This window comes from Danio aesculapii, chromosome 17, assembly GCF_903798145.1.
Source record: "Danio aesculapii chromosome 17, fDanAes4.1, whole genome shotgun sequence".
Lineage (NCBI taxonomy): Eukaryota > Metazoa > Chordata > Actinopteri > Cypriniformes > Danionidae > Danio > Danio aesculapii.
This window is the reverse complement of record NC_079451.1, coordinates 17,379,040-17,403,842: the sequence shown is the minus strand read 5'-3', so window position 1 is coordinate 17,403,842 and position 24,803 is coordinate 17,379,040. Positions and strand designations below refer to the sequence as shown.

The 24,803-nt window shown below is 32.8% G+C and overlaps 1 protein-coding gene across 1 annotated transcript in view; it reads right to left on the bottom strand.

Annotated features, from left to right (window-relative positions):
• The window catches only part of mboat2a (membrane bound O-acyltransferase domain containing 2a), a 111,540-nt gene that overhangs the window by 34,429 nt on the left and 52,308 nt on the right, over positions 1 to 24,803 (bottom strand). Inside the window, exons 3-5 of the mRNA XM_056477678.1 lie at positions 19,662 to 19,739; positions 5,546 to 5,641; positions 702 to 757 (exon numbers count right to left, since the gene is read on the bottom strand). Coding sequence (XP_056333653.1) covers positions 702 to 757; positions 5,546 to 5,641; positions 19,662 to 19,739 — 230 coding nt within the window. The remainder of the gene's footprint in view (positions 1 to 701; positions 758 to 5,545; positions 5,642 to 19,661; positions 19,740 to 24,803) is intronic.

Below are 24,803 nucleotides of genomic sequence, written 5' to 3'. Positions count from 1 at the left end.
TTTAAAGTGTCAGAGAGATGAATGAGTGTGCTTTTTACAGGTGGTTTGTCAAACCCACTCACCTGTGTGAGGCACACAGAACTGCATAATATTTTGAGGTCGTCGTGTGATGCGGTGGGGGGGAGAAAGAAGAGGGGTTCCTGATTTTGTTCACAGGGGTTAAGTTGAGGTTTTGCTACTTAAAAATGCATCCTTGCAGACTTTAAATAAAATTTGACTTTAATCTTGACATTTTGGGTGAACTGTCCCTTTAACACACATCCATTATTCCTAAAATCCCCTTCACCCTCCTTTATCAATGATCCGGACCATGCAAAAATGATGCAGCACAAGCAGTATCTCATTAAAGCGATTTCACCGAGTTGCATAATAAGCGGTATAGTTTGTTGGATGAGGTAAGCGCGGTCTGTGAAGTGCAACATCCAGCTGGCAGCCCTAACTACTTTGGCCCACTCACTGGAGTGCGGCGCCAGCAGTGGTATAAATCAATGGCATACGAGGACGTGCTGTAGCAGCAGGGTTTAACAGCCCTTATGTAATTCCTAGAGCCTCTAACATGGGCACAGATAAAAACAATGGAGCTGCAAACACATTTCAGGTAGAAGCCATGCCAGTTTTGTAATATCATTAACTATTTATCTGTGAAATGGAGATAGAGAGAACATGAGGATTGGATTAATACAATGGTTTACAGTACATACCATCATGGATCTCAAATGCCAAACTTGTGATCTTCTGTGTGATGACCATCATGGGCCTGAAAACAGAGAAAAGGAAAATTGTTAGAGAGAACCTGATGTTGAATAGAGATGTGCAACTCAAATTAGTGGTTAAATTATATGAATTCACATTTTTACACTTGTTTTGGAGATGAAAACCCATCTAAAGTTGAGGTTTAGAGGCTTCCTCTGTACTTGTACAAATTGTAGGACACAATGACACAGATTTTACTACATAAACTCAAGCCCAAGTCTGATGATTTCTTGGTAACTTTACAGAATAATAACCAAACAAGCATATGACTAGGCCCACACGGAATCGTAGTGCACAGAAATCCACAGATTCCCGCAGATTTTTTTGCTTTTCATTAAGTCTATTTATTTAAAATGTTCATATGGTTTATGAACATAATAATAATTTACAATACCTTGTAAAGTCATATTGTTTTCTTTTAGTATATATTATACTAGATACTTGCTTTGTTTACAAAATAAGTGGATCTATTTGGATTTGCATTGTAAATATTAAATAAAAGTTAGAAGTATTTTTATTAATATTATGTTTTTAGTTACGATACTTACAAAATCATTCCGCATAAATCCGCACATTTTTTACAAAATTCTGCGCAAAATAACAAAAAAAAAAATGTCCAAAATTAAATTAAATTAAATTAAATTAAAAAATTAAAATAATTTTCCATTTAAAATGTTTGCTTCCATGGCTCACCGGAATAAAATAAAATAAAATAAAATAAATAAAATAAAATAAAATAAAATAAAATAAAATAAAATAAAATAAAATAAAATAAAATAAAATAAATAAAATAAAATAAAATAAAATAAAATAAAATAAAATATTTGCCATTTAAAATGTTTGCTTCCATGGCTCACTGGGATAAAATTAAATTAAATTAAATTAAAATAAGGTAAACTTAATTAAATTAAAATTATTAAAAATTCATCAATGTCAGTATGCAGGATTTATAAAACATAAAAAGCTATTTTTTCTAATACATTCCTAAATTGTCAGTAGCGAAAAAAAACATGTAGTGTGTCAGTATATTGCATTTGTACATTAGATCTTAAAGAGACAGCAGTCTAAAATTCCTGCTACTCTCCAAAGTGTGTAAGACTTGTAAGACAAAGAGAAAAACACTCAATGCCCTTGACTGAACAACTTCTGTTTGTCTGTAACTTCAACAAGAATTAATCTAAGGATTTCATACAATGAAATCTGCAACGTTGTTTTACAATTTACTTCCTGTACCTGAATACTACTAGTAAAACAACCTGAAAAAAGCTGAGTTTCATTCATTTGTATCTTAGCTATATTGTATTTTTTATATTACTTTTGTTATATATAATTTTTGAATTTTGTATTAGTCAGGCTATTTAAAAACAAAAAAAAAAAACAAGAAATACTACATCTGCAAACAGAAACATAGCATTTTTGATTGTGTGTATGCATAAATATTGAGTATATGACACTACGTTTTTATTTTCTTTGGATATTTGAATGATACACTGAATTTTTGGCATATTTCACAGCTCCACAACTGAGTCTGTTGAATCTGCATGTACGTAAGACCTTCCACTTCTGTCTCTTCAGCATTTATTATTCATTCATCTGCACTGACCACATCATCTCCACACAGCTTCCCAGGGGTGGAGTTCACCTTATTGTAGCTGCTTCGGTGTGGAGCAACGATTCTGATCCGCTTTGATCCTAAGGTAAAACTAGCACTGATACACTCGCTCTCAGCTGTAGATAACATGCATTTTTCATTGGAGGAGTGCTGGAGTTTTGATATTTGTATTGGTTCGTGAAGCTAAATGCCCCCTAAATACTTTTACTGCACTTATGTTCAGTTTATATGTGGTTAAACATTTTAAGGTGCATGCATGATGATTTATGTGGCATCTTTTCACAACACAGATGTACAGGAACTTACTTACCTATAGTTCGATTTTTAGAATTTATTTATTTAGACATTTAGACAATGTTTAGCCAATTATTTATTTATTTAGACATTTATTTAGACAATTATTTATTTATTTATTTAGATATTTTTTTAGACAATTATTTATTTATTTATTTATTTAGATATTTACTTAGACAATTATGTATTTATTTATTTATTTATTCATTTATTTAGACAATTATTTATTTATTTATTTAGATATTTTTAGACAATTATTTATTTATTTATTTATTTAGATATTTATTTAGACAATTATTTATTTATTTATTTATTCATTTATTTATTTAGACAAATATTTATTTATTTATTTAGACATTTATTTAGACAATTATTTATTTATTTATTTAGACATTTATTTAGACAATTATTTATTTATTTATTTAGACATTTATTTAGACAATTATTTATTTATTTATTTAGATATTTATTTAGACAATTATTTATTTATTTATTTATTTATTTATTTATTTAGACAATTATTTAAACAATTATTTATTTATTTAGACATTTATTTATTTATTTAGACATTTAGACATTTATTTAGAAAATTATTTAGACAATTATTTATTTATTTATTTATTTATTTACATTTATTTAGACAAATATTTAGACAATTATTTATTCATTTATTTAGACATTTAGACAATTATTTATTTATTTATTTATTTATTTAGACATTTAGACAATTATTTATTTATTTATTTATTTAGACAATTATTTAGACAATTATTTATTTATTTATTTAGACATTTATTTAGACAATTATTTATTTATTTATTTAGACATTTATTTAGACATTTAGACATTTAGACATTTATTTAGAAAATTATTTAGACAATTATTATTTTGACATTTAATTAGACATTTAGACATTTATTTAGACAATTATTTATTTATTTATTTATTCATTCATTTATTTATTTAGACATTTATTTAGACAATTATTTATTTATTTATTTAGACATTTATTTAGACAACTATGTATTTATTTATTTACATTTATTTAGACAATTATTTAGACAATTATTTAGACAATTATTTATTTATTTGTTTACATTTATTTATTTATTTAGACATTTAGACATTTATTTAGAAAATTATTTAGGCAATTATTTATTTATTTATTTATTTATTTATTTATTTATTTATTTAGACATTTATTTAGACATTTAGACATTTATTTAGACAATTATTTATTTATTTATTTATTTAGACATTTAGACAATTATTTATTTATTTATTTATTTATTTATTTATTTATTTATTTAGACAATTATTTATTTATTTATTTATTTAGACATTTATTTAGACAATTATTTATTTATTTATTTATTTAGACAATTATTTAGACAATTATTTATTTATTTATTTAGACATTTATTTAGACAATTATTTATTTATTTATTTAGACATTTATTTAGACATTTAGACATTTAGACATTTACTTAGAAAATTATTTAGACAATTATTATTTTGACATTTATTTAGACATTTAGACATTTTTTAGACAATTATTTATTTATTTATTTAGATATTTATTTAGACAATTATTTATTTATTTATTTATTCAGACATTTATTTAGACAATTATTTATTTATTTATTTAGACATTTATTTATTTATTTATTTAGACATTTATTTAGACAATTATTTATTTATTTATTTAGACATTTATTTAGACAATTATTTATTTATTTACATTTATTTAGACAATTATTTAGACAATTATATATTTATTTATTTAGACATTTATTTAGACAATTATTTATTTATTTATTTACATTTATTTAGACAATTATTTATTTATTTAGATATTTATTTACTTATTTATTTATTTATTCAATTCATTCATGCACCAATTTATTTGATTATGTATTTGTTTGTTTGTTTATTTTATTTTATTTATTGTATGAGGTCAATTGAATTCAATATTGATTAACAATTTGTATTCTCCTATCACAAGTCAATGAATTTATTGTCACTTTATGACTTATGTCATAAAACAGACATCAAAAATTAAACTCTGGCTTTCAGACCTTTCAACAATGTTCCTTTTGTCAAGATTTCACACTGATTTGATAATAAAAGAGTACATTTACTAATGGGTAAATATCATATTCATTGTTGTGAATGGAAAAAATGCAGACCCTTTTTTAGGTGTTTTCTTTCTGAGGTAGAAAGGTGGCTCAAAGCTTCAAATACTTCAGAAACCAAAATAAAATAACTGAAGCTCATTGTACTTCATTTTCAGAATATTTATTGTTATAATGTTTGTTTTTCCTTTGATAGGTCTTTTGTACTGCTCCTTGCTCCTTGTTGCAGTTGTAACAATTTTAATTAATTTGATTTATTTTAATGGTAAACATGCCTTGCGATGTTTATTTGTCCTGTTTTGTGGTGTTAAATTTTTGCAACAATAAAAATAAAAATAAAAAATAATAAATAAAATTTTAAAAAGAAAAAAGAAAAAGAAAGAAAAAAAAGAAAAAAAAAAAAAAAAAAAGAGTACACTTAGTCAAATAAAAATTGACACTGCCCACTAGGGGGAGCTAAAAAGGTTTAATGCACATTTTCCATAACAAAAAGTCAAATTTCAAAAGGATTTATATACAGAATAAATAATGGCTTTTACAGAATAATATGTTTAAGATCTAATTTGGTCACATTACTATAATGTATGTTAGGGAAAAGTAAAAATAAAAGTACAACTTTTCAAAAAAAGTGTAAACTAAGCATTAATAGAATAATCTAGTGGAATTCTTACACTATACTGACACTAACATGTGTAATGTAATTTAAAGCAAGTGAGTGATTCATGTTTAATGACTACAGTGCAAAACTTACCCTGTGAAGTCTGCTGAATACATGCCGTAGTCAAACACATAGACTCTGGTGACATGACAGAAACTGAGATATCCCATCGTAACTACAAAGCAGTATCTGTGGGGAAGAAGGAAAAAGAGGGGAAATTTGAGCCGTGTTTTTAATGTATGCACATGTTTGCTTGCAAAAAATATAGTATACGCATCAAATATTGCATCTCACAATGCAATGCACTGAATGTGACCTACCATATCCAGCATGAAAAAGAAACACCAAGTCATTCAAACTTCTCTTTACTCTTTAAAGAAAGCCGGTTTAAAATAGCAAAATAACCATTTTAATCCAAGAGCGGTTAACTGGATATTTCCCACTAAATAAAACCGTTAGGTCATGTGACAACAATAATGCTGTTTGAAATGTTTTTTTTTAATATGAACTGTTTTAAACAATATATTTTTCATTAATCATAACCAGCATGCATACTATTTAGTGCAGTATGCGATATATACAGTAAATACACTGAATCATCAAAATATACTTTTCAAAGAAATCTTTTTTAGCATAATTATCTGACTGCAACGTTTTGTGTTGTTTCATTATTTCCTCAATATTTTAGTTTTATATGATGTAATTCAGGGCAGCACGGTGGCGCAGTGGATAGCAAAATCGCCTCATAGCAAGAAGGTCGCTGGTTCGAGCCCCGGCTGGGTCAGTTGGCATTTCTGTATGGAGTTTGCATGTTCTCCCTGTGTTTGCATGGGTTTCCTCTGGGTGCTCCGGTTTCCCCGACAAGTCCAAAGTCCAAAAATATGTGCTACAGGTGAATTGGGTAAGCTAGAATGTGTTTATGAGTATATGTGTGTGAATGAGTACGTATGTAAGGATGTTTCCCAGTAATGGGTTGCAGCTTGAAGGGCATCCGCTTCATTCCGCTGTGGCGACCCCAGATTAATAAAAGAACCAAGTCGAAATGAAAATGAATTAATTTATATTTAAATGTATATACATTTTTGTATATATATATATTCATTCATTCATTCTCCTTCAGCTTAGTCCCTTATTTATCAGGGGTCACCACAGTGGAATGAACCACCAACTACTCCAGCCTATTTTTTTTATGCAGCGAATGCCCTTCCAGCCACACACACACTCATACACTATGGCCAATTTGCACATGTCTTTGCATGTTCTCCCCATGTTTGCCTCCACAATCCAAACTCCACACAGAAATGCCAACTGGCCCAGGCGAGACTCCAGCAACCTTCTTGCTGTGAAGCGACAGTGCTAACCACTGAGCCACCATGACGCACATATATACATTTGCCTAATATGGAATTTAATGGGTGTCAGCAACCAGAATTCTTCAAAGAATCTTCTGTTGTGTTCAGCACATGAAAAAAGCTCCGAAAACTTTAAAACCACGAGCGAGAGCAAATAATGAGGTGATATTCATTTTTGGGTGAACAATCCCTTTAAGACAAGGATCAGAAATAAATAAAAAATGCTAAATATTAAAGACTGCATGAACTAGAAGTTGCTGCACACTTTTGTTTTGGTATGTTCACGAATTTGCAACTGAAACAGAATAATGTGTAAGGACAGGTCTTTTATTTTTGTGCTCCTCCTTTCATCTTTAACTTGCAGCAAACTAACAGTTGGAGGGGCGTGGCTATGCATTTTTCACCCAAGCTGTCAAGCTGACATCATCAAAAAAGAATTACAATTCTAGAGTCAAAGCAAATGATCAGATTTTGATTAAAGTCCTTTTTCAGTGTAGTCACTTGCACAGATTAATTGTTTACCTTAATACTAAACTAAATAAACATTGTCACTTTGATTTCATGCAGGCTGTAAACTATATACCACGATTGTTTCTCTCTTTTTTTCAAGTCTCAGACCTCACAACGACGTCAGCTATCTTAATATAGCCCAAGCTCCCAGTTCACAGGAAATAATTCACATCTGATATCTGAAATTACACATGATAATTCATGCAAGCCATTTGCATACTACAAGAAATTTGTGAGTGGAGAGAGAGAGAGTGATCAAGGCTGCTGTGTGATTTCCCTGCCTTAAGCGGCATGTTAGAACAACACTATCAGACTTGTGCAATAAAATCAAATCTGTCGATTAACTTCCTACCACAATCTGATAAGCATCGCTCTTTTATTCAGCATATTAACCATCAAAAAGGAAGGGCCACTAAAAGTAATCAATAGATCAAACTTTCACTGATCTCAGTTTGAGGCAAAAATGGTTGAATTTGTTGCCACTATCAGCCTCACACAGCTGCAGAATGTTCGGTATGTTACATTTCAGGTTTCTGACTCAAATAACCAAGTCCCCTGATTCTTCACTAGGAGACAATTGGCAAATTCTTAGCATTTTACTGCCTGTCTTTGCTTCTAACAAAGCTGGTTTAGCATGTCTACAGTCCCACTTGTAGTATTGAGAGGCGGTGCCGGCTCCGTGTCAACACTAGGCCCTTCATCAGAGCTCTGAACAGCGCTGTGTGTGCTATGAAAACCTTCTTCTGTCCACAAGCTCTGTAGGAGGATTGTGGGTACAGTTAGGACTGTGATTTCCATTGTAGAATAGTATCGGGTCAGTAAGTTCGCTTGACGGGGTCATACGCATCCCAAATCCAAAGTACATTGAACATAACATCCAAAATGTGCCAATATAATGATGATGTCTAATATCAAGACACTGTTTTATGATAAGGTAATGTTTTAGGATTGGTGAAGTTGTACTATTAAAAGGCTAAGTGGCAACAAAATTGACATGTTTTAAGAGGATAAATGTAATTAAAGTGTAAATATTAGAAATGCAACGGTTCTCGCTCTGTGATCCACGGTTCAGAATATGCATTATCATTATTGGTTTGTTAATAAAAACAACATTCTGGAAAAAAAAAATATTGTACTGGATGTTAACAGTCAAAAAGTGTCATGTAACAAAACACTTCTCAATCACTTCTCAACTTAGTCAGTCGCATTGTGAGCTCTGCCAAAGATAATCATCTACAATCAGCAACAATCCAGAAACAAGCATACGTTGAGTATGTTCCAGTTATTATATCGAGAGCCTAAGCTAACTTACCTAACATTAAATTAAAGCCAAAAATTTCCACAGTCACAAACATAGCAGGATATTTTCATACGGGTGAGAAAGGCAGTGCCCAGAAACCAGAGTGGGTGGCACAGAAACCTTTTTTAACATTAAAAAATCAGTTTAAGTACACTGCAAAAAAAACAAACAAACAAACAAAAAAAAATTCTTATATCAAAAGGCATTTTTTAGGCAAGCAAAAGATAATGTCTTGTTTTCAGAAATAATATGCTAATATTTAGTTTGTTTTTCCTTAAAACAAGCAAAATAATCTGCCAATGGGGTAAGCAAAATAATCTTGTTTATATTTTTCTTATTTAACTTCTTATTTAAAAAGCAGCATATTTAACTTCAATTTGGCATATTAATTCCTAAAACAAGCCAACATGTTTTGCTCGTCTAGAAAATCATTCTTGATATAAGAATTTCTAGATATTTGGACTAAAAACAAGACAAAAATAGTAAGATTTTTTTTTTTTTTTTTTTGCAGTGTACTGGACTGTTCTAGAGTCCTGTAGCCCCTGGCCACACATTAGCTTTGACAGAAAAAAAGACAATAGATTAAATAAACCAAGCATTCATTCATTCATTTTCTTTTCGGCTTAGTCCCTTTATTAATCTGGGGTCGCCACAGTGGAATGAACCGCCAACTTTTCCAGCATATGTTTTACGCAGCAGATGCCCTTCCAGCTTCAACCCAGCACTGGGAAACATCCATACACTCTCATTCACACACATACACTACAGACAATTTAGTGTACCCAATTCACCTCCGCATTTCTTTGGACTTGTGGGGGAAACCGGAGCACGCGGAGGAAATGCAAGCCAACATGGGGAGAACACGCAAACTCCACACAGAAACTGACCCAGCCGAGGCTCGAACCAGTGACCTTCTTGCTGTGAGGTGAACGTGCTACCCACTGCACCACCGTGCAGTCCTAAACCAAGCATTAACAATATATTAAAACCAAAATAAGACATCCAACCCAAACTAACTAAACCAAAACAAAGCATCTAAACTAAACAAACTCAACAGCAAAAGCCAAAACAAAACCAAATAAAACACCAAACCAAATAAACCTCAAAAGCTGAACAAAAGCAGGCTAAACAAAACAAAATATAACCAAAATCAATCAAAACGAAACAAAATACCAAAAACAAATCAAACCAAAAAAAGCACAAGAATTAATCTTAAACAAAACTTCAGGCCCAAAACAAGACCAAACAACCCAAGCCAGAAAAAACTAACAAAAACAAAATGCCAAAACCAAACAAAAACTGAACAAACAAGCAACAAAAAGCCAAACAAACATCAAAACTAAACACAAGTTCAAACAAAACAAAACAAAATCAAGACAAAACACAAAACGACACATATACAGCTCAAACATAACTAAGCACCCAAACCAAACAAAATACCAACATCAAACCAAAAGGCAAAACAAAATAAAGCCAAGCAGTCCAAACATAAACACAATTTCAAAACCAAACAAAGCCACAACAACAACATCAAAACCATACAAGCCAAGCCAAAACAACATCAAAACCAGACAGACCACCATAAAATCAAGCACCAATCTCAAAAACAAGTTCTGCTTAAACAAAATATCAACACCAAACACAACAAAACACAATGCAAACCAGTGGAGTAAAATAAAACTGAAGCTAAAACCAAAAGCAAACCAGAACCAAGCACTTCACATTCATTCAATTTACAGACATCTCTATAAAAAATGTGATTTGCTCTTTAAACCAGTGGTTCTCAAACTGGGGGTCGCGACCACTCCAGGGGTCGCAGAATAATTTCAAGGGGTGGCGAGAGTAATTTAAAAATTGTGTAATTTTCAGTGATTATAATGAATATTTTTCAGTATTACAAGTGAAAGCTAATATTTTCAGATTATTTAAAGATATCACTGATGAATTCATAAAGTATTTAGGACACATTCACGCAGAATGCATCTTTGCACTTGAAGATGACAGGAGCTACAACTGCGAAAATGTAAAGCGCTGAAGATGAGAGAATGAAAACAACACTGACAGATTTACTTATTAATCCACCTAAAGCTACAAATAATGGCACATCTGATTACTGATCACGTGGTGAATGTTAATCCACCATCTACATTTTTCGAAGAGTGGATAAAAGACTTCCATTGGCTTCAAGTCTGCTATGAAAATAACTAAAGCGTTCCTGTAAAGTCTGTGGGACGGAATTTTCAGGTAACTGTTTGCCACATCTACACATTTTAAGCACGAGAGGTTCTGTTTAATCCTTTATTTAATCACCAGACGCTGTCAGTCGTGCAAGTGGCAGCTATATGTAAAATTTAACACCACGTACACCATCGCAAAAGGGCTTGCACTGACTAAGATTAAACTAATATTGCAGCTCATGAAAAGACCGGTATTGCAATTAATATGACGTATGCAAATAATAAGGTATGTGTCAAAAGAATCCGTGCAATATCAGACACCACCTGTGAAAACACAGCCCAGTTAACGTATTGTTAACAGATTCATTCATGTCAAGCAGTGCGTGCAGGGCTGGTGAGCCGTCCATGTATCTTTTGGTCACTCAATTATGTTATAAAAATTTATTTTCTTGTGATAACGGGATTTCGTTTGCTCACGAATGCATATTTTTTTTTGCTTGTTAGTTTTGATTAGTGTTGATTTCAAATGCAATAAATGTGTTTATAAAACTTGTAGTAACAGTGCAATAATTGTTGGGTGCTACTAAATTTTGGCTGGTGAAAATTTAGGAGCACCAGTGCTACCAAGAAAATTTTTTTAATTTTGAGGCCTGTAATGTAAAGTAAATATAGTTAAAATATTGTGAACAGCTTAAAAAAAGTTATTTTTATTGTTTGGATATGCTTTGGTAGTGGGGGGGGGGGTCATTGGGGGTCACTGGCTTAAAAATTTGTCTAACCAGCGCCATTCAACCCATTATAGTTATTCTTATTCCATTTATTCCACAAGAAATCAGTCTCTTTCCCTTTATAATGTCTTTGCTGCGGACCATGAACTGATATTGTGCCTTTCAAGGACTCACACCCTACAGTAGCCCTTCTATAAATACACATTTACACTATTCATCTCTAATAAGAGAGACATGAACTCCAATGACCCGTGATGAGGCCAGCTCTGTCTCTCTTTCTTGCACTCACACACACATCACACACACACACACACACACACACACACACACACACACACACACACACACACACACACACACACACACACACACACACACACACACACACACACACACACACACACACACACACACCTAGTTCTGCTTCATTTGGTATCAACCACTGCACAAATTCTCAAGATGATCATTTATAAAGGTGAGACACAGAGGTGAGGTGTTATCAGCAGCTGTTAGATGAGGGTCTCGTCTACACTTTAAATCCCTTCTCTCACAAGCCTGAGTGGAAGCATATTAAAGCGATAAATCAAGTCATAAAAGTGTCATTTTTAATGAAACGGGGGACAATCACGACACTGTGCAGTAGAACAAGACCTGAAAGGCCCAGAACCCTTTAACTGTCAGAGCTGAAGTTAATAGCACAGTTTTATGCTGTAGGTTGTGAATTTATTTCTTCTACTGAACACAAAACAAGACATTGTTCAATAAATCTGATCAATCTGGGAGATAAATCTGGAAAGTGGAAGTTTGTATAAAACGTTGCCATTGTCATGTCCATATAAACACTCGAAAATGAGTCTTTGAAAACAATGACATCAAGCATGTGTATGGTCATGTTTAGGCAAATGTAGATTAAAAGGTCGTGTAGTGTTTTGAAATTTACATTTTTATTCAATGTTTGACGTAATTTTAACTGAAATACGTAGAGAGGGTGGGACATAGTGTAGCTCTTCCCCTTTACAAAAAAAACAGCCCATAGCGTTTTGCTTTCTCACCTCTCTGCCAATGAAAGTGATTGAGCTCAAGCACATCAAATAAAAAGTGTCTCGAAGGGGGCGGGGCAGGTCAGATACTAGAGAGCATTTGATTGGTCATGATTTGATGAGAAACTGAAGTATGAGTTACAGTGTTGCCAACTTAGCAATTTTGTTGCTAGATTTAGCAACTTTTCATACTACCCTAGCAACGTTTTTTCAAAAAGCACCTAGCAACAAATTTAGCAATTTTTAACATTCATTTGGCTACTTTTAGCAATTTTTAAAAAGTGACTCAAAAGAGCAGTGGCTGCGGGCTTCACTCAACACACACATATCACATTCAAGTTAATTTGCTAGCTCAGATTGTTTTTCATTACTGTTAATTAACTGATATTTGTATAATAATGATACATGTATTATTGTTGGTAATTTAGGTTGCAATAAATTCCAATAGTGCTATAATTGTTGTCAATTTCACAAATATGCTAATTTCACAAGTACACAAAAAAGTACACAAGCTGTGATTGTTTAAAAGAATGTAACTGTTCATAATCAGTGTTTTAAAAAAACATTAAAATTCCCATCAAGAAGTGTTTGTATTTTACAAATAGTCAACTAGATTTTTCATACAAATCTAAATGGACATATTTCAAATAATGTTTTTGCTGAGATTGTCAGTCAATTTGAGAAAACATTAATTATTTTGTAAACTACATTAAGATGTAGTTTTGAGTTGTGATTACGCAATGACGTCATCACACAAAGTAATATGTTAATACGAACCTATTTATTGTGCATCTGAATGTTTTAATTTATTATAATACACGGCACCTCAGAGAGTAGAGACTTGATGGGCTCACGCTTGTCAGATACTACATGATGACGTCACTGATATGCAAATTAATGCGTGATGTCATCTGGCAACATTTAGCTACTTTTCGGGCAGGCTTCAGCTACTTTTCACTGGAAATAGTTTGCAACACTGAGGTGACGTGAAAAAAAAACGTTGATCCTTTCAGGCCGAAGTGACAAACTACAAGTAGTGTATGAGTGTGTGTGTGTGAGAATGAGTGTGTATGGGTGTTTCCCAGTAATGATTGCGGATGGAAGGGCATCCACTGTGAAAAACATATGCCGGAGTAGTTGGTGGTTCATTCTGCTGTGGCGACCTCTGAAATAGACACTAAGAAAATGAATGAATGAAAATTGGTCTTAAGTAAATGCTACCAAGTTATTTCAGCCTACTTTATATGAACACCTTGCACCATCAATCAATCTGTCCTAAATTTTGTTTGAAATCACATTACAATGAAGGAATAAAATACATTGATCATGCCATGTCATGTTGGTGTGACCAAAAGAAAAGACAGAATATAAAGTATTCATTGTTTGTTGTATAATAAAGTGTTGGCGCTATTACTTTAGCTGCTAATATATGCCGGTTTTATTGCCAGTCTTACTTAATGACTCCAGGTAATAAACCAGTTAAGTAATGTGAGCCTCTCGAAAGAGATACTTACACCGATCCCACAAACACACACACAGACACAGATACACACACACACACACACACACACACTTCTTTATCAGTTTTCCTTCCCTGTTTTTCAATTCCCTTCATCCTTTTCTTGGCCCTCTCATCTCTGCTGAGCAGTGGAGCATGGCATCACTCTATTACCCACTGATCGGCTCCCGGGGCTTCAAAAACACTGCACTGTAGCTCTGCATCCCTAATGCGCTCAATGCATCATCCCTACACAAGTTCATCTGATCGGTCTTCAACAGTTTTCCTTCTGACACAAACAACAAACAACCAACAAAAAAAGAAAATGGGACTTGTTTCATAATCAAATGACTCTGACCTGCCACTTTATCTCACTGTCTGAAATGCTCACAGTTCAAAATGCCTCAATCCAAGGTCTAGTTTGTCTAGTTTAGTAATCAGAAGTCTAGTAGGTTAAAGGAAGGTAGAGCACATTATAAAAACTTCTGATTTCTTTTACATTTAGAATAGAAGTCTATGGGACGGACCATTCTTGAATGTCTGCACTGGGATTACTGTGCTAGGAGAAAAAGTGAATGTATTATTGACTTAATTACTATTAAGTATCTTATAAAAACAGTAGCTGCCAGAAATTAGCTATATAACTACAGTGGGATGATGTTACAGGATGATATAAATGTTACAGGATGATATAAATGTGGCTATATATTAAAAAACCCTATTGATTTCATTTGATTATATTATATATTACCAGTAAACACATATATGACTCCTTTTATATGAATTTGGATTCATTATATGAATCAGACTTTTAAATCTATATATATAAAAAACTAACATAGTATTTAATGTGTTACGTTTTCCCCAATAAATCACTTCCAAAAAAGGACATGACAGGATAACTTATCTGAATGATTATATAACTTGGTTATCTTGGGGGTTTATTTACTGTACCTATTTATTTATGCTGTTATCATCAACTAAATCATAGGTAATGTTTCACAGACGTCCTTTTTATGTATTCCCCCTCTAAACTGACACCTAAAATTATGAATATTAAGTATTTTGCTTCTAATATAAGACATAACTTCTATTAATGCCTTTTACCACCCTCCACACCCATATAATTGCTAGTTTGTACTGTGAATTACAAAAAAAAAAAATACTGCAAATGGTAATATCACTCCAATAATGAATTAACTTTCCCAGAGACGGGTTGCAGCTGGAAGGGCATCCGCTGCGTAAAACATGTGCTGGATAAGTAAATCTATTGCCTTAAAGGTGCTGTATGTATGTTTCTGACTCTTCTAAAGCATAGAATACCATAATATGTTTGCAGATATTTAAGAAAAAGGCTAAATGTAAGTGCACATACTTGTTTGTCTGAAAAACAATGGTGAAGTCAGTTATTCTGCTTTAAAATGTGAGTTATGAGCCAGAACGACTGTATTTGTTTTGGTTTTGTTAACCCGCCCACTGCCAGTTTAGCCGATTATATTTTCGCACCGCGGGTTGCCTTCATGAAAAACCACATATTTTACTCATTCAGTCATGAAGGCTCTCAATGTATGCGTCCATGACCGAAATGCAACCTCCGGTGGACAGTTGCAGCCCCGAAATGAGACGCAGATTCAGAGTTCCACATGAGCTTATTAAATAGCAAATAATCTAAATATTACGAGCGCAAACATTAGGTGAGCAGGTCACATTTTAACCTCTGTGTCCTAACAACACGCTAAATGAAGAGATTTGCAGTGATAAGCAATTTGGCTGTTTGCACCAGACGAAATGCAAAATTTAAATACAGACATTCAGGAGCACAGAATAACGTAATACTGCACTGCACTCCAGCAAAATGGTAAGATTTACAATCTAATTAATACATATTAAACCTCTTTAACTTTATTAAATGTACTTGCTGAATGACTGATATTTAACTTGGCTTGCACTGAGTCACAGTTCTAAAGTTCAAGTTTCAAGTTCAAGTCAAACTTACTGCACCTTTAAAAGAGACAAGCCGGCTTTGCATAAAAAGGGGAGTGAATCCATTGCAACTTGAAACAGTTACTTGACTTAAATTTTTAGAATCATGCACATAGTTCATTTACTTAATACTTTTAAGCCAATGGTTTACTCACTTTTTTACACTGCACAATTTAAGTGTTAATAAATTATTAGTGGTTTTACTTTTTAACTATCAAAAATGCAAGTGCTGGCAAAGAAAAACCAGGAGGCTAAAATTTGAAACCTACATATACACAATCAAATATTTAGTAGCAATCTAGGCTGGTTTTGATGATGAGCTGAAAATATTCAGAGGTGATAAATGTGCACTGAACCCATCTACACTCTACAGCAGCTCTATGTGTTGTTTCCTTGACTGATAATGACATCTAGGCAGGAGTTTGATGGTCAACCTGTCATCATGACCTTTTCCACAAGCCAAAGTTCACAAACCAAGCTGGCAGATCTGATGTAAGGCAGACAATCTGTTGTGTTGTCAAGGTCAGGTGACCCCGAACAGATGAGCTACACTTATCTAAACCTTGGCGATATGCATTTCTTTGGTATTCAAGCTATTTTTATTTCTAGTCTGCTTCATTGAATACAGATTGTGCCAAAGCAGCTTTACAAAGAAAATAGGCAGTAATTGAAAAGTCAGGTTTGAAGTTATCAATAAGAAACAAGTTCATTTCATTAGACACATTCAGTTCCACATAAAGCTGATTTTGCTCAGGTTAGTTGAGCAAATACAATATATTTTTACAATATATATAAACTCTGCTTTTATCTACAGTTAGTGACCTTATTCTGCAATGCGGAAATGCGTTCGTTTTTGCCATTGTTTTAGTACTTCCGATTTAATTGCCTATAAGAGAAATGACTAAGAATAATAAACGGTGGAAAACGGTCAAAGTACTTGCTTTCCAAACAAGTGTGTTCATGACTATACATAAAAAGTAGAATACTATAATAAGAAAATATCAGTTTGCAACATCCAGCAGCATAATGAACTGTTTTTAACAGCTAAAAATCAATGGAAGTGAATGAGATGGGTAGTCTCGAGCCACAATGGCTGTGCCCTTTTATACGTGAAGAATAAGGTCAGTAGGACTGTTTCATGGCTATATTAAGAAGCAAGAATAGTAAGGATTTTAGATTTTGGTTGTACGTTATAATCTGAGAAATAATCATGGTTATCTCGATTATTATGCATTCATTATTTTCAAAACACTACTAGTTTAGAGAATAATGTAAAACTCCTTATATTTTAAAGTGTTATGTATTGCTGCTCAGTAATTAAATTATACAGCACAAAATAATAATAAAAAACAAATGATAGTCCATTTCCTTTTAAAAATGAGTGAAAACATTTTTTGGCATTTAAACATAAGTAATAATTTTACACTGAAAATAAATGACAGAATAACTAATAAATAAATAAATAAATAAATAAATAAATAAATAAATAAATAAATAAATAAATAAAATAAGAATAAAAAATTTTATTTGTCTAATGTAAATCTAAGCTACATAATAGCTAAGTATTTCCTTTTTGAAAAGAACAATTGTAGTCAAAGGCTGCTGAACCTCTGGCTGAAAGGCACTTTTGATCAACTCTAGTATGAACTTGTTTGGTATTTTCATGTTTTTTTTTCTCTTTGGAGTAAAAATGTGTATGTGTCATACAAAGTATGTAGCTGAACGGACTGTTCTTGTCACATGACTCGCACCTGGAAAGTGTGAGCGCATCGTGCCGCTTGCGCACCGCGTGCAAGTCTCCCAATATGTGCGCAAGAAAAGAAATGACAAACTTGCACACGCAAAAGATGCGACATGTGAATGGCCCTTAGTTAATAGCCTCAGCCATAGTTAATCCAGTGTGCATGGGTATTCACCTCGGTGTACAAGCTTTGAACTTTAAACTAGCGTACAGTTGGCATAACGTTGTTTAGTTGCAGCAGTTTTGTTCCATGCAGAAACGAGGTCTTGAGAAGCGTTTACGGTGTGAATTAATCATGATGAATTAAAGAGCAGTTAATAGTGAAATCGGTTAAGTTGCATCCCTAATAGTAGCTTTTTTTACTCTGGGTTTCCAAATACAGTTCAAGAAATCGATTCTAAGATTGTCAAAATGCACCACAGTTCTCTCTTGAATCGATATGAGCTCAGTTTTTCACAGCAGATGGTGCTGTATGCTTTAATAACAGCCATACTCTGCTTGCATCTAATGCCTTACCAACACCACTTGAACCTAATCATTAATAACAGGGTTTCTGCAGGTTTCATCAAGTCAAATTTAAGATTTTTAAGACCCTTTAAGACCATTCTGAATGTTTATTTTAGACTTACACAGGGTTAAACACTAATAATTATTTAAATATTATATATATAATGATTTTCTTTCATATTTCTTAGCGACATACTTTAATGTGTCAAAACAAGAAAACTGTAATTGTGTAATTGGCTTTTGGTGCAGATTGATTGAGTATACCTTCAAGTCAACCTAATGCACTTCTGTTATAAATCCTAAAGTTTCATGCAGATTTATAAATATTACGTCTACTCCCCCTTACTTCTGTAAAGAGTTTTTGTATGAGTGGAAGATAAAGTAAAGGGATATATTGCTCTGTATATTATCATGAGGAACTGTGTAATTGTTTTTAGTTTTATTTCCCTGATGAGGGAATTTAATTAGGAGAAATTGCTGTAAATATGTCTAAAAGCTATTGTAAATTGTATTTCTTTGCAAAAAAAAAAAGCTTAAATATAAGCTTAAATATAAAAAATAATGTTTTATTAAGATGGATTGTTTGATGGATGTCGGCCTGATCATGTAGCTTTACTTGAACAGAGGAAAATTAAGACCTGTAAAAAAAATTATTTAACACACACAATCCAATATTTCAGTGAATTTAAGACCTTTTAAGGTTTAAAAATTTGTTTTTGAAATGTAAGAGATTTTAAGACCCCACGGACACCCTGTAATAAAGTTAGAAATGGTTTAAGTGAACTACAAGAGTTTTCATGGTGAGTTGTGTTTACAATAATCTCGCAACATAAAAGCCAAATTACACGCCTCCGCTAAACCCACAAGCACAGTTCCTCTTGAGCATTTGAGTATAAAAACTAGCCTAAAACTAGTTAAAAACTAGCTTAGAGCCTGCTGTTAAAACTAAACTCCTATAAAAGTTAACTAGTTCAATTATGTCGCACCAGTGTTGATTGCTAATCAACGTTGATCACTGGTTGCTAATAGTAATATCACTAGCAGGAGCACTGGATATTTTTTTAGTTTCCCCTTTTAGCATCAGTACGCACACACAAACACATTACCCAACACATACATCCATTCATCTGACCCCAAATCAGAAAAAGTCATGAGTCATGATAAAAACAGACTCACTCATTCACCTATGCTTGTTTACCGATACTAGTGAAACTGATTGGTTGAAGAGTAGTACAGATTCATCTTCAACAGACTAATCACAGGGATGGATGAATAACTGAGTGAACAACTCATGAGACTATTGAGAAAGTTTGACCCTCGTAACACTTCAGCGGTTTGAGATGATGGTGCTAATGGAAGCAGTCGGGACTCACTTGTGCATGTGCTCCACACTTGTGAAGATCATAACGCCGTAAGCCAGACCACTCTGTACCAGAAAGTGTAAGGCATACCTGAAATCAAGCACAAAGAGAAGAGGATATCATTGAGGAGAGTCTGGATATAATCTCATACACTGGTCACACTTTACAATAAGGTTTATTAGTTAATGTTAATTAATGCATTTACTAACATGTACAAACAATGAACGATACATTTACTACAGCATTTGTTGATGTTAGTTCAAGTTAGTTAATGAAAATAGAGTTGTTTATTGTTAGTTCATGTTAACTCACTGTGCATTAACTAATGTTAACAAGCATGGACTTGGATGTTAAAAATGCATTAGTAAATGTTCAATTATGATTAATAAATGCGTGTAGAAGTGTTGTTCATGATTAGTTCATAGTAAATGCATTAACTAATTAACCTTATTGTAAAGTGTTGCCCATACACTATATACTGTATAACTGCAGGTTATTATTACTTACTGTATGTTTATATACTGATGATACCACTTTACACAACTCCTTAATTTTTCTGATTTTGACTGTAATGTAATGATGTGTCAAGCTGCTTTGGAACGATGATTATTGTGAAAGGCCCTCTACAAGTAAACCTGAATTGAATTAGGGCTGCACAATATATCGCTTCAGCATTAATATCGCAATGTGCGCATGTGCAATAGTCACAAATAGTTGAAATCTGATTTATTAGCCCCCCCCCCTTTTTAAGTTTTTTTTTTCTGTTTTAAATATTTCCCAAATTACGTTTAACAGAGCAAGGACATTTTCACAGTATGTCTGATAATATTTTTTCTTCGGGAGAAAGTCTTATTTGTTTTATTTCAGCTAGAATGAAAGGTCAATATTATTAGCCCCTTCAAGCTACAGTTTTTTGACTGTCTACAGAACAAACCATCATTATAGCTGAATATATGAATATATGAATATATGAATATATGAATATATGAATATATGAATAACTTGCCTAATTACTCTTCTATCGGTTAAATGGAAATTGGGGGAAAAAAAATAAACAAACAGGGGGGTTAATAATTCTGACTTCAACTGTAGCTTCAGAATTGTTTTTAATCACTGTATTTATATGGAATTTTTATGATTTATGAAAAACAAAATGTTTTTGCCTTATTTCTAGTCCAAATAAGTAGATTTCAAAGTAAAATACAAGATAATTTAGCTTGTTTTAAGGAAAAAGTCTTAAGTTTGCATTATCTCTTATAAAAACAAAACAATACTTTAACTCTAAGAATTTTTAGATATTTGTCTAGAAACGAGACGAAGCAAAGAAAGAAAAGCATTTTGAATATTCAACAGAACATTCAATACTGTTAAAATCTCCAAAATAATCAAGAAGTGCTATTCAAACTATAGTGCTCGGCATAATTGAGTACAGCCCATTTTGAAAATGAATATTTGTATCCATTTCTCACTGAATATAGGCAATGTATTTAAGTGCATTTAAACCAAACTGATTTATTAAACAGATATATTTATTAAAATAATATTTTAGTCACCAAACATATTTAGACATTAAACGATAATACAGTTAAATTCAAGCTAAATATTGCAAAAAATATTACTACTTACAAAATTTCAACTAAAGTTGTCCATTTCTTTGCTTCTCTTGATTTTTCCTGTTTTTAAATTTGTATTTAATATTTTTCTATAACATATAAATTTGGGTGTACTAGTTTTTGGACTGTTATCATAAGTTATTTTGTTAGATAAGCTCCAGATTTGGCATTAGTACTGACTAATCTATGTATATGTGCAAATATAATATTGTATAGCTTCCTATTTAAAATATGAAATTAAAAGAGAGATTTGTGAGGGGTGTACTTATGTATACTGAGCATTGTTTCTTGTGAAACTATCTGTACTCATAACGCAATATTTACCACAGAAAAATTAAATATCGCAAAATCAGATTTTTCCAATATTGCGCAGCCCTAAATTGAATCATTTAACTGGAAAGTAAGACTGGCACATTGAACAGGACAGAAATGTGCTGCTGACTCAATTATTACTATTATACAGGTAAAAACATATTCACTTGAAATAAAATAAACACAAGTGTGTGTGTGTGTGTGTGTGTGTGTGTGTGTGTGTGTGCGTGTGTGTGTGTGTGTGTGTGCGTGTGTGTGTGTGTGTGTGTGTGCGCGTGTGTGTGTGTGTGATAAATGATAGTTGAAAAAAAAATATTAATTTAATATTTTCATATTGGTACGTTAAGATGTTAAAATAAAACGAATATGAAAACCGAAAAACATATTCTAGACAAAAACACAAAACAAATATGATTTAATAAAATCCCATTCCTAAGATCGATATTAATAATCCAGCTATTTTGCAATGAATTATGACTGATTTTCATTTAGTTTAATTTGATGATCTGTAATAAAAACTAAAAATAAAAACGATGAACACACTGACATGAGAACAAACATAAATGTCCTGTCAATGTCTGAGGAGGAAAGTAAGAACGACTCTTTACCTGGGATCTTTTTTTTTTTTACTTGAAAAAGGTATATCTTTATGTCTAATATATTTCATAGTATAATATAGGCCCAATCCCAAATCTACCCCTTAGCCCTTCCCCTTGACCAAATTCTCTTTAGCCTGAAGGCGTAGGGCTAAGGGGAAGGGCTAGATACCCCTTCAAACTGAGATTTTTCAGGACCATTTTCGAAACCAAGGGGTACAAAAATTTCCCAGAATACACCAGCCACAACAGCAGCTTAGCTGCACCCGGAAGTCAGGAGATCCACAAATCAGTATTTTTTGTCATAATTATGAAGTTTTACAACAAACAAGCACATGTTTTAATACATTCATAACCACGTCCGTGTTTTACCATCATAGTTAAAAAAAAAAAAAAAAAAAAAAAAACGCTAAATTCCGCTATAATCCATAATCATAACTCCTGTACAGCAGTCCAACAACATACTGTCACAGATGACACTCGAATCCCCTGTGAGAAAAGTTTGGTGGCTGGGAATGAGCTTTTTACAGTGTCTGCTATAATGTTACTGTTGTTTTGTGTGTGTGTTTACATAGATAAATATGACCATGGTGTAAATACACAGTACAGTTACGAGCTTATTGACACATTATATTGTTATGATAACGTGATATTTGCCTCAGTGATTTCCTGAAAATAAATATTAAAAAATAATGCAACTGGAATAACTATAGCAGTCACGATTGTCTGATCTCATATGAAGAAAGAGATCGCAATGACATCTGATGATGAGTGCAGGTGCTGTCTCAATTCTTAGAGGTAAATTTTAAAGCCCTTCCCCTTTACACTCTATTTCAAGGGCCAAGGGGAAGGAGAATGGGTTTGGGGTACAAAAATATCATTGGGATTGGCCCATAGTCAATCTTAGAGTAGATCTTTATATCTTTAAAAGTATATATTTATGTTTTTATCTGTTTTATTTTTTATCACTTTTAATTATTTGTTTTTATTCTCTTACACTTGTCTCTTTTATGTGAAGCACTTTGAATTAGCATTGTGTATGAAATGCGCTATAGAAATAAACTTGCTTGCCTTGGTTATATTTTGATATATTGATTATATGTTAAAAATCGATATATTAGTCCAAGAGCCTATTGATCCACATCCAACAGACTAAACATCCAAAACAGCCAAAGGACTTTAATTCTGCTGTACACATCACTAATCAACAGAGCAACCAAATCACTTATGTACATTTTGTTAGACTTGGCTAATTAAAGGAAGTGTTTTAGCACTGTTGCGTTTCTTGTTTGAGGTGTATATTTGACAATTCCAAAAAAAAAAACTCTTGTTTGCGTGAGCTTCTATAATATAAATGTTGCAAACAAACAGCATTTTGTCACAAAAGAAGTAGAGCTTTCACATGAAGCTGTAATCAACACCATACAGCAGGAGAAACACATCAGGAGATGAATTTCATCAATCTGGAATTGCGAAAGTGGGTGTTTGCTACCAGAAGAAAAGTGTCATTTCTTAAAGGAATTGTTCACGCAATGTTATTTATTCATCCTCCACTTGTTCCAAACCTTCTGCTGAACACAAAGAAAGATACACTCACCGGCCACTTTATTAGGTACACATTACTAATACCGGGTTGGACCCCCTTTTGTACACTGTGATCATAAAGGGATGGACATGGTCAGCAAGAATACTCAGGTAGACTGTGGCGTTGATACAATGCTCAACTGGTACTAATGGGCGCAAAGTGTGCCAAGACAATATCCCCCACTCCATTACACCACCACCACCAGCCTGAACTGTTGATACAAGGCAGGATGGATGCATGCTTTCATGCTTTTGTTGACGACAAATTCTGACCCTACTATCCGAATGTTGCAACATAAATCAAGACTCTTTCCAATCTTATATTGTCCAATTCTGGTGAGCCTGTGCAAATTGTAGCCTCAGTTTCCCACTCTTAGCTGACAGGAGTGGCACCCGGTGTGGCCTTCTGCTGCTGTAGCCTATCTGCCTCAAGGTTGGACATGTTGTGCATTCAGAGATGCTCTTCTGTATACCTCGGTTGTAACGAGTGGTTATTTGAGTTACTGTTGCCTTTCTATCAGCTCAAACCAGTCTGGCTATTCTCCACTGACCTCTGGCATCAACATGACATTTGACCCCCACAGAACTGCCGCTCACTGAATATTTTCTGTTTTTTCGGACCATTTACTATAAACCCTAGAGATGGTTGTGCGTGAAAATCCCAGCAGATCAGCAGTTTCTGAAATTGCAGCAGGTCGTCTTGACCATGTCTACATGCTTAAATGCATTGAGTTGCTGCCATGTGATTAGCTGATTAGAAATTTGTGTTAAAGAGCAGTTGGACAGGTGTACCTAATAAAGTGGCCAGTGAGTGTATACTGAGGAATGTTGGGAAAAAACAGCCATCGGGATGTTTTTTCAATCTATGGATTTTCCAACAATCTTCAAAATATCTTGTTTTTTGTTCTACTAACGAAAAGAATTCATAAAAGTTTAAAATCACTTGAGTGTGAGTACATGAAATAATATTTATGTGTGTGAACTATCCCTTGATTATTTTTTAATATTCTTATTTATGAGAAGACTTCTGTCTGTGATAAACATAACTT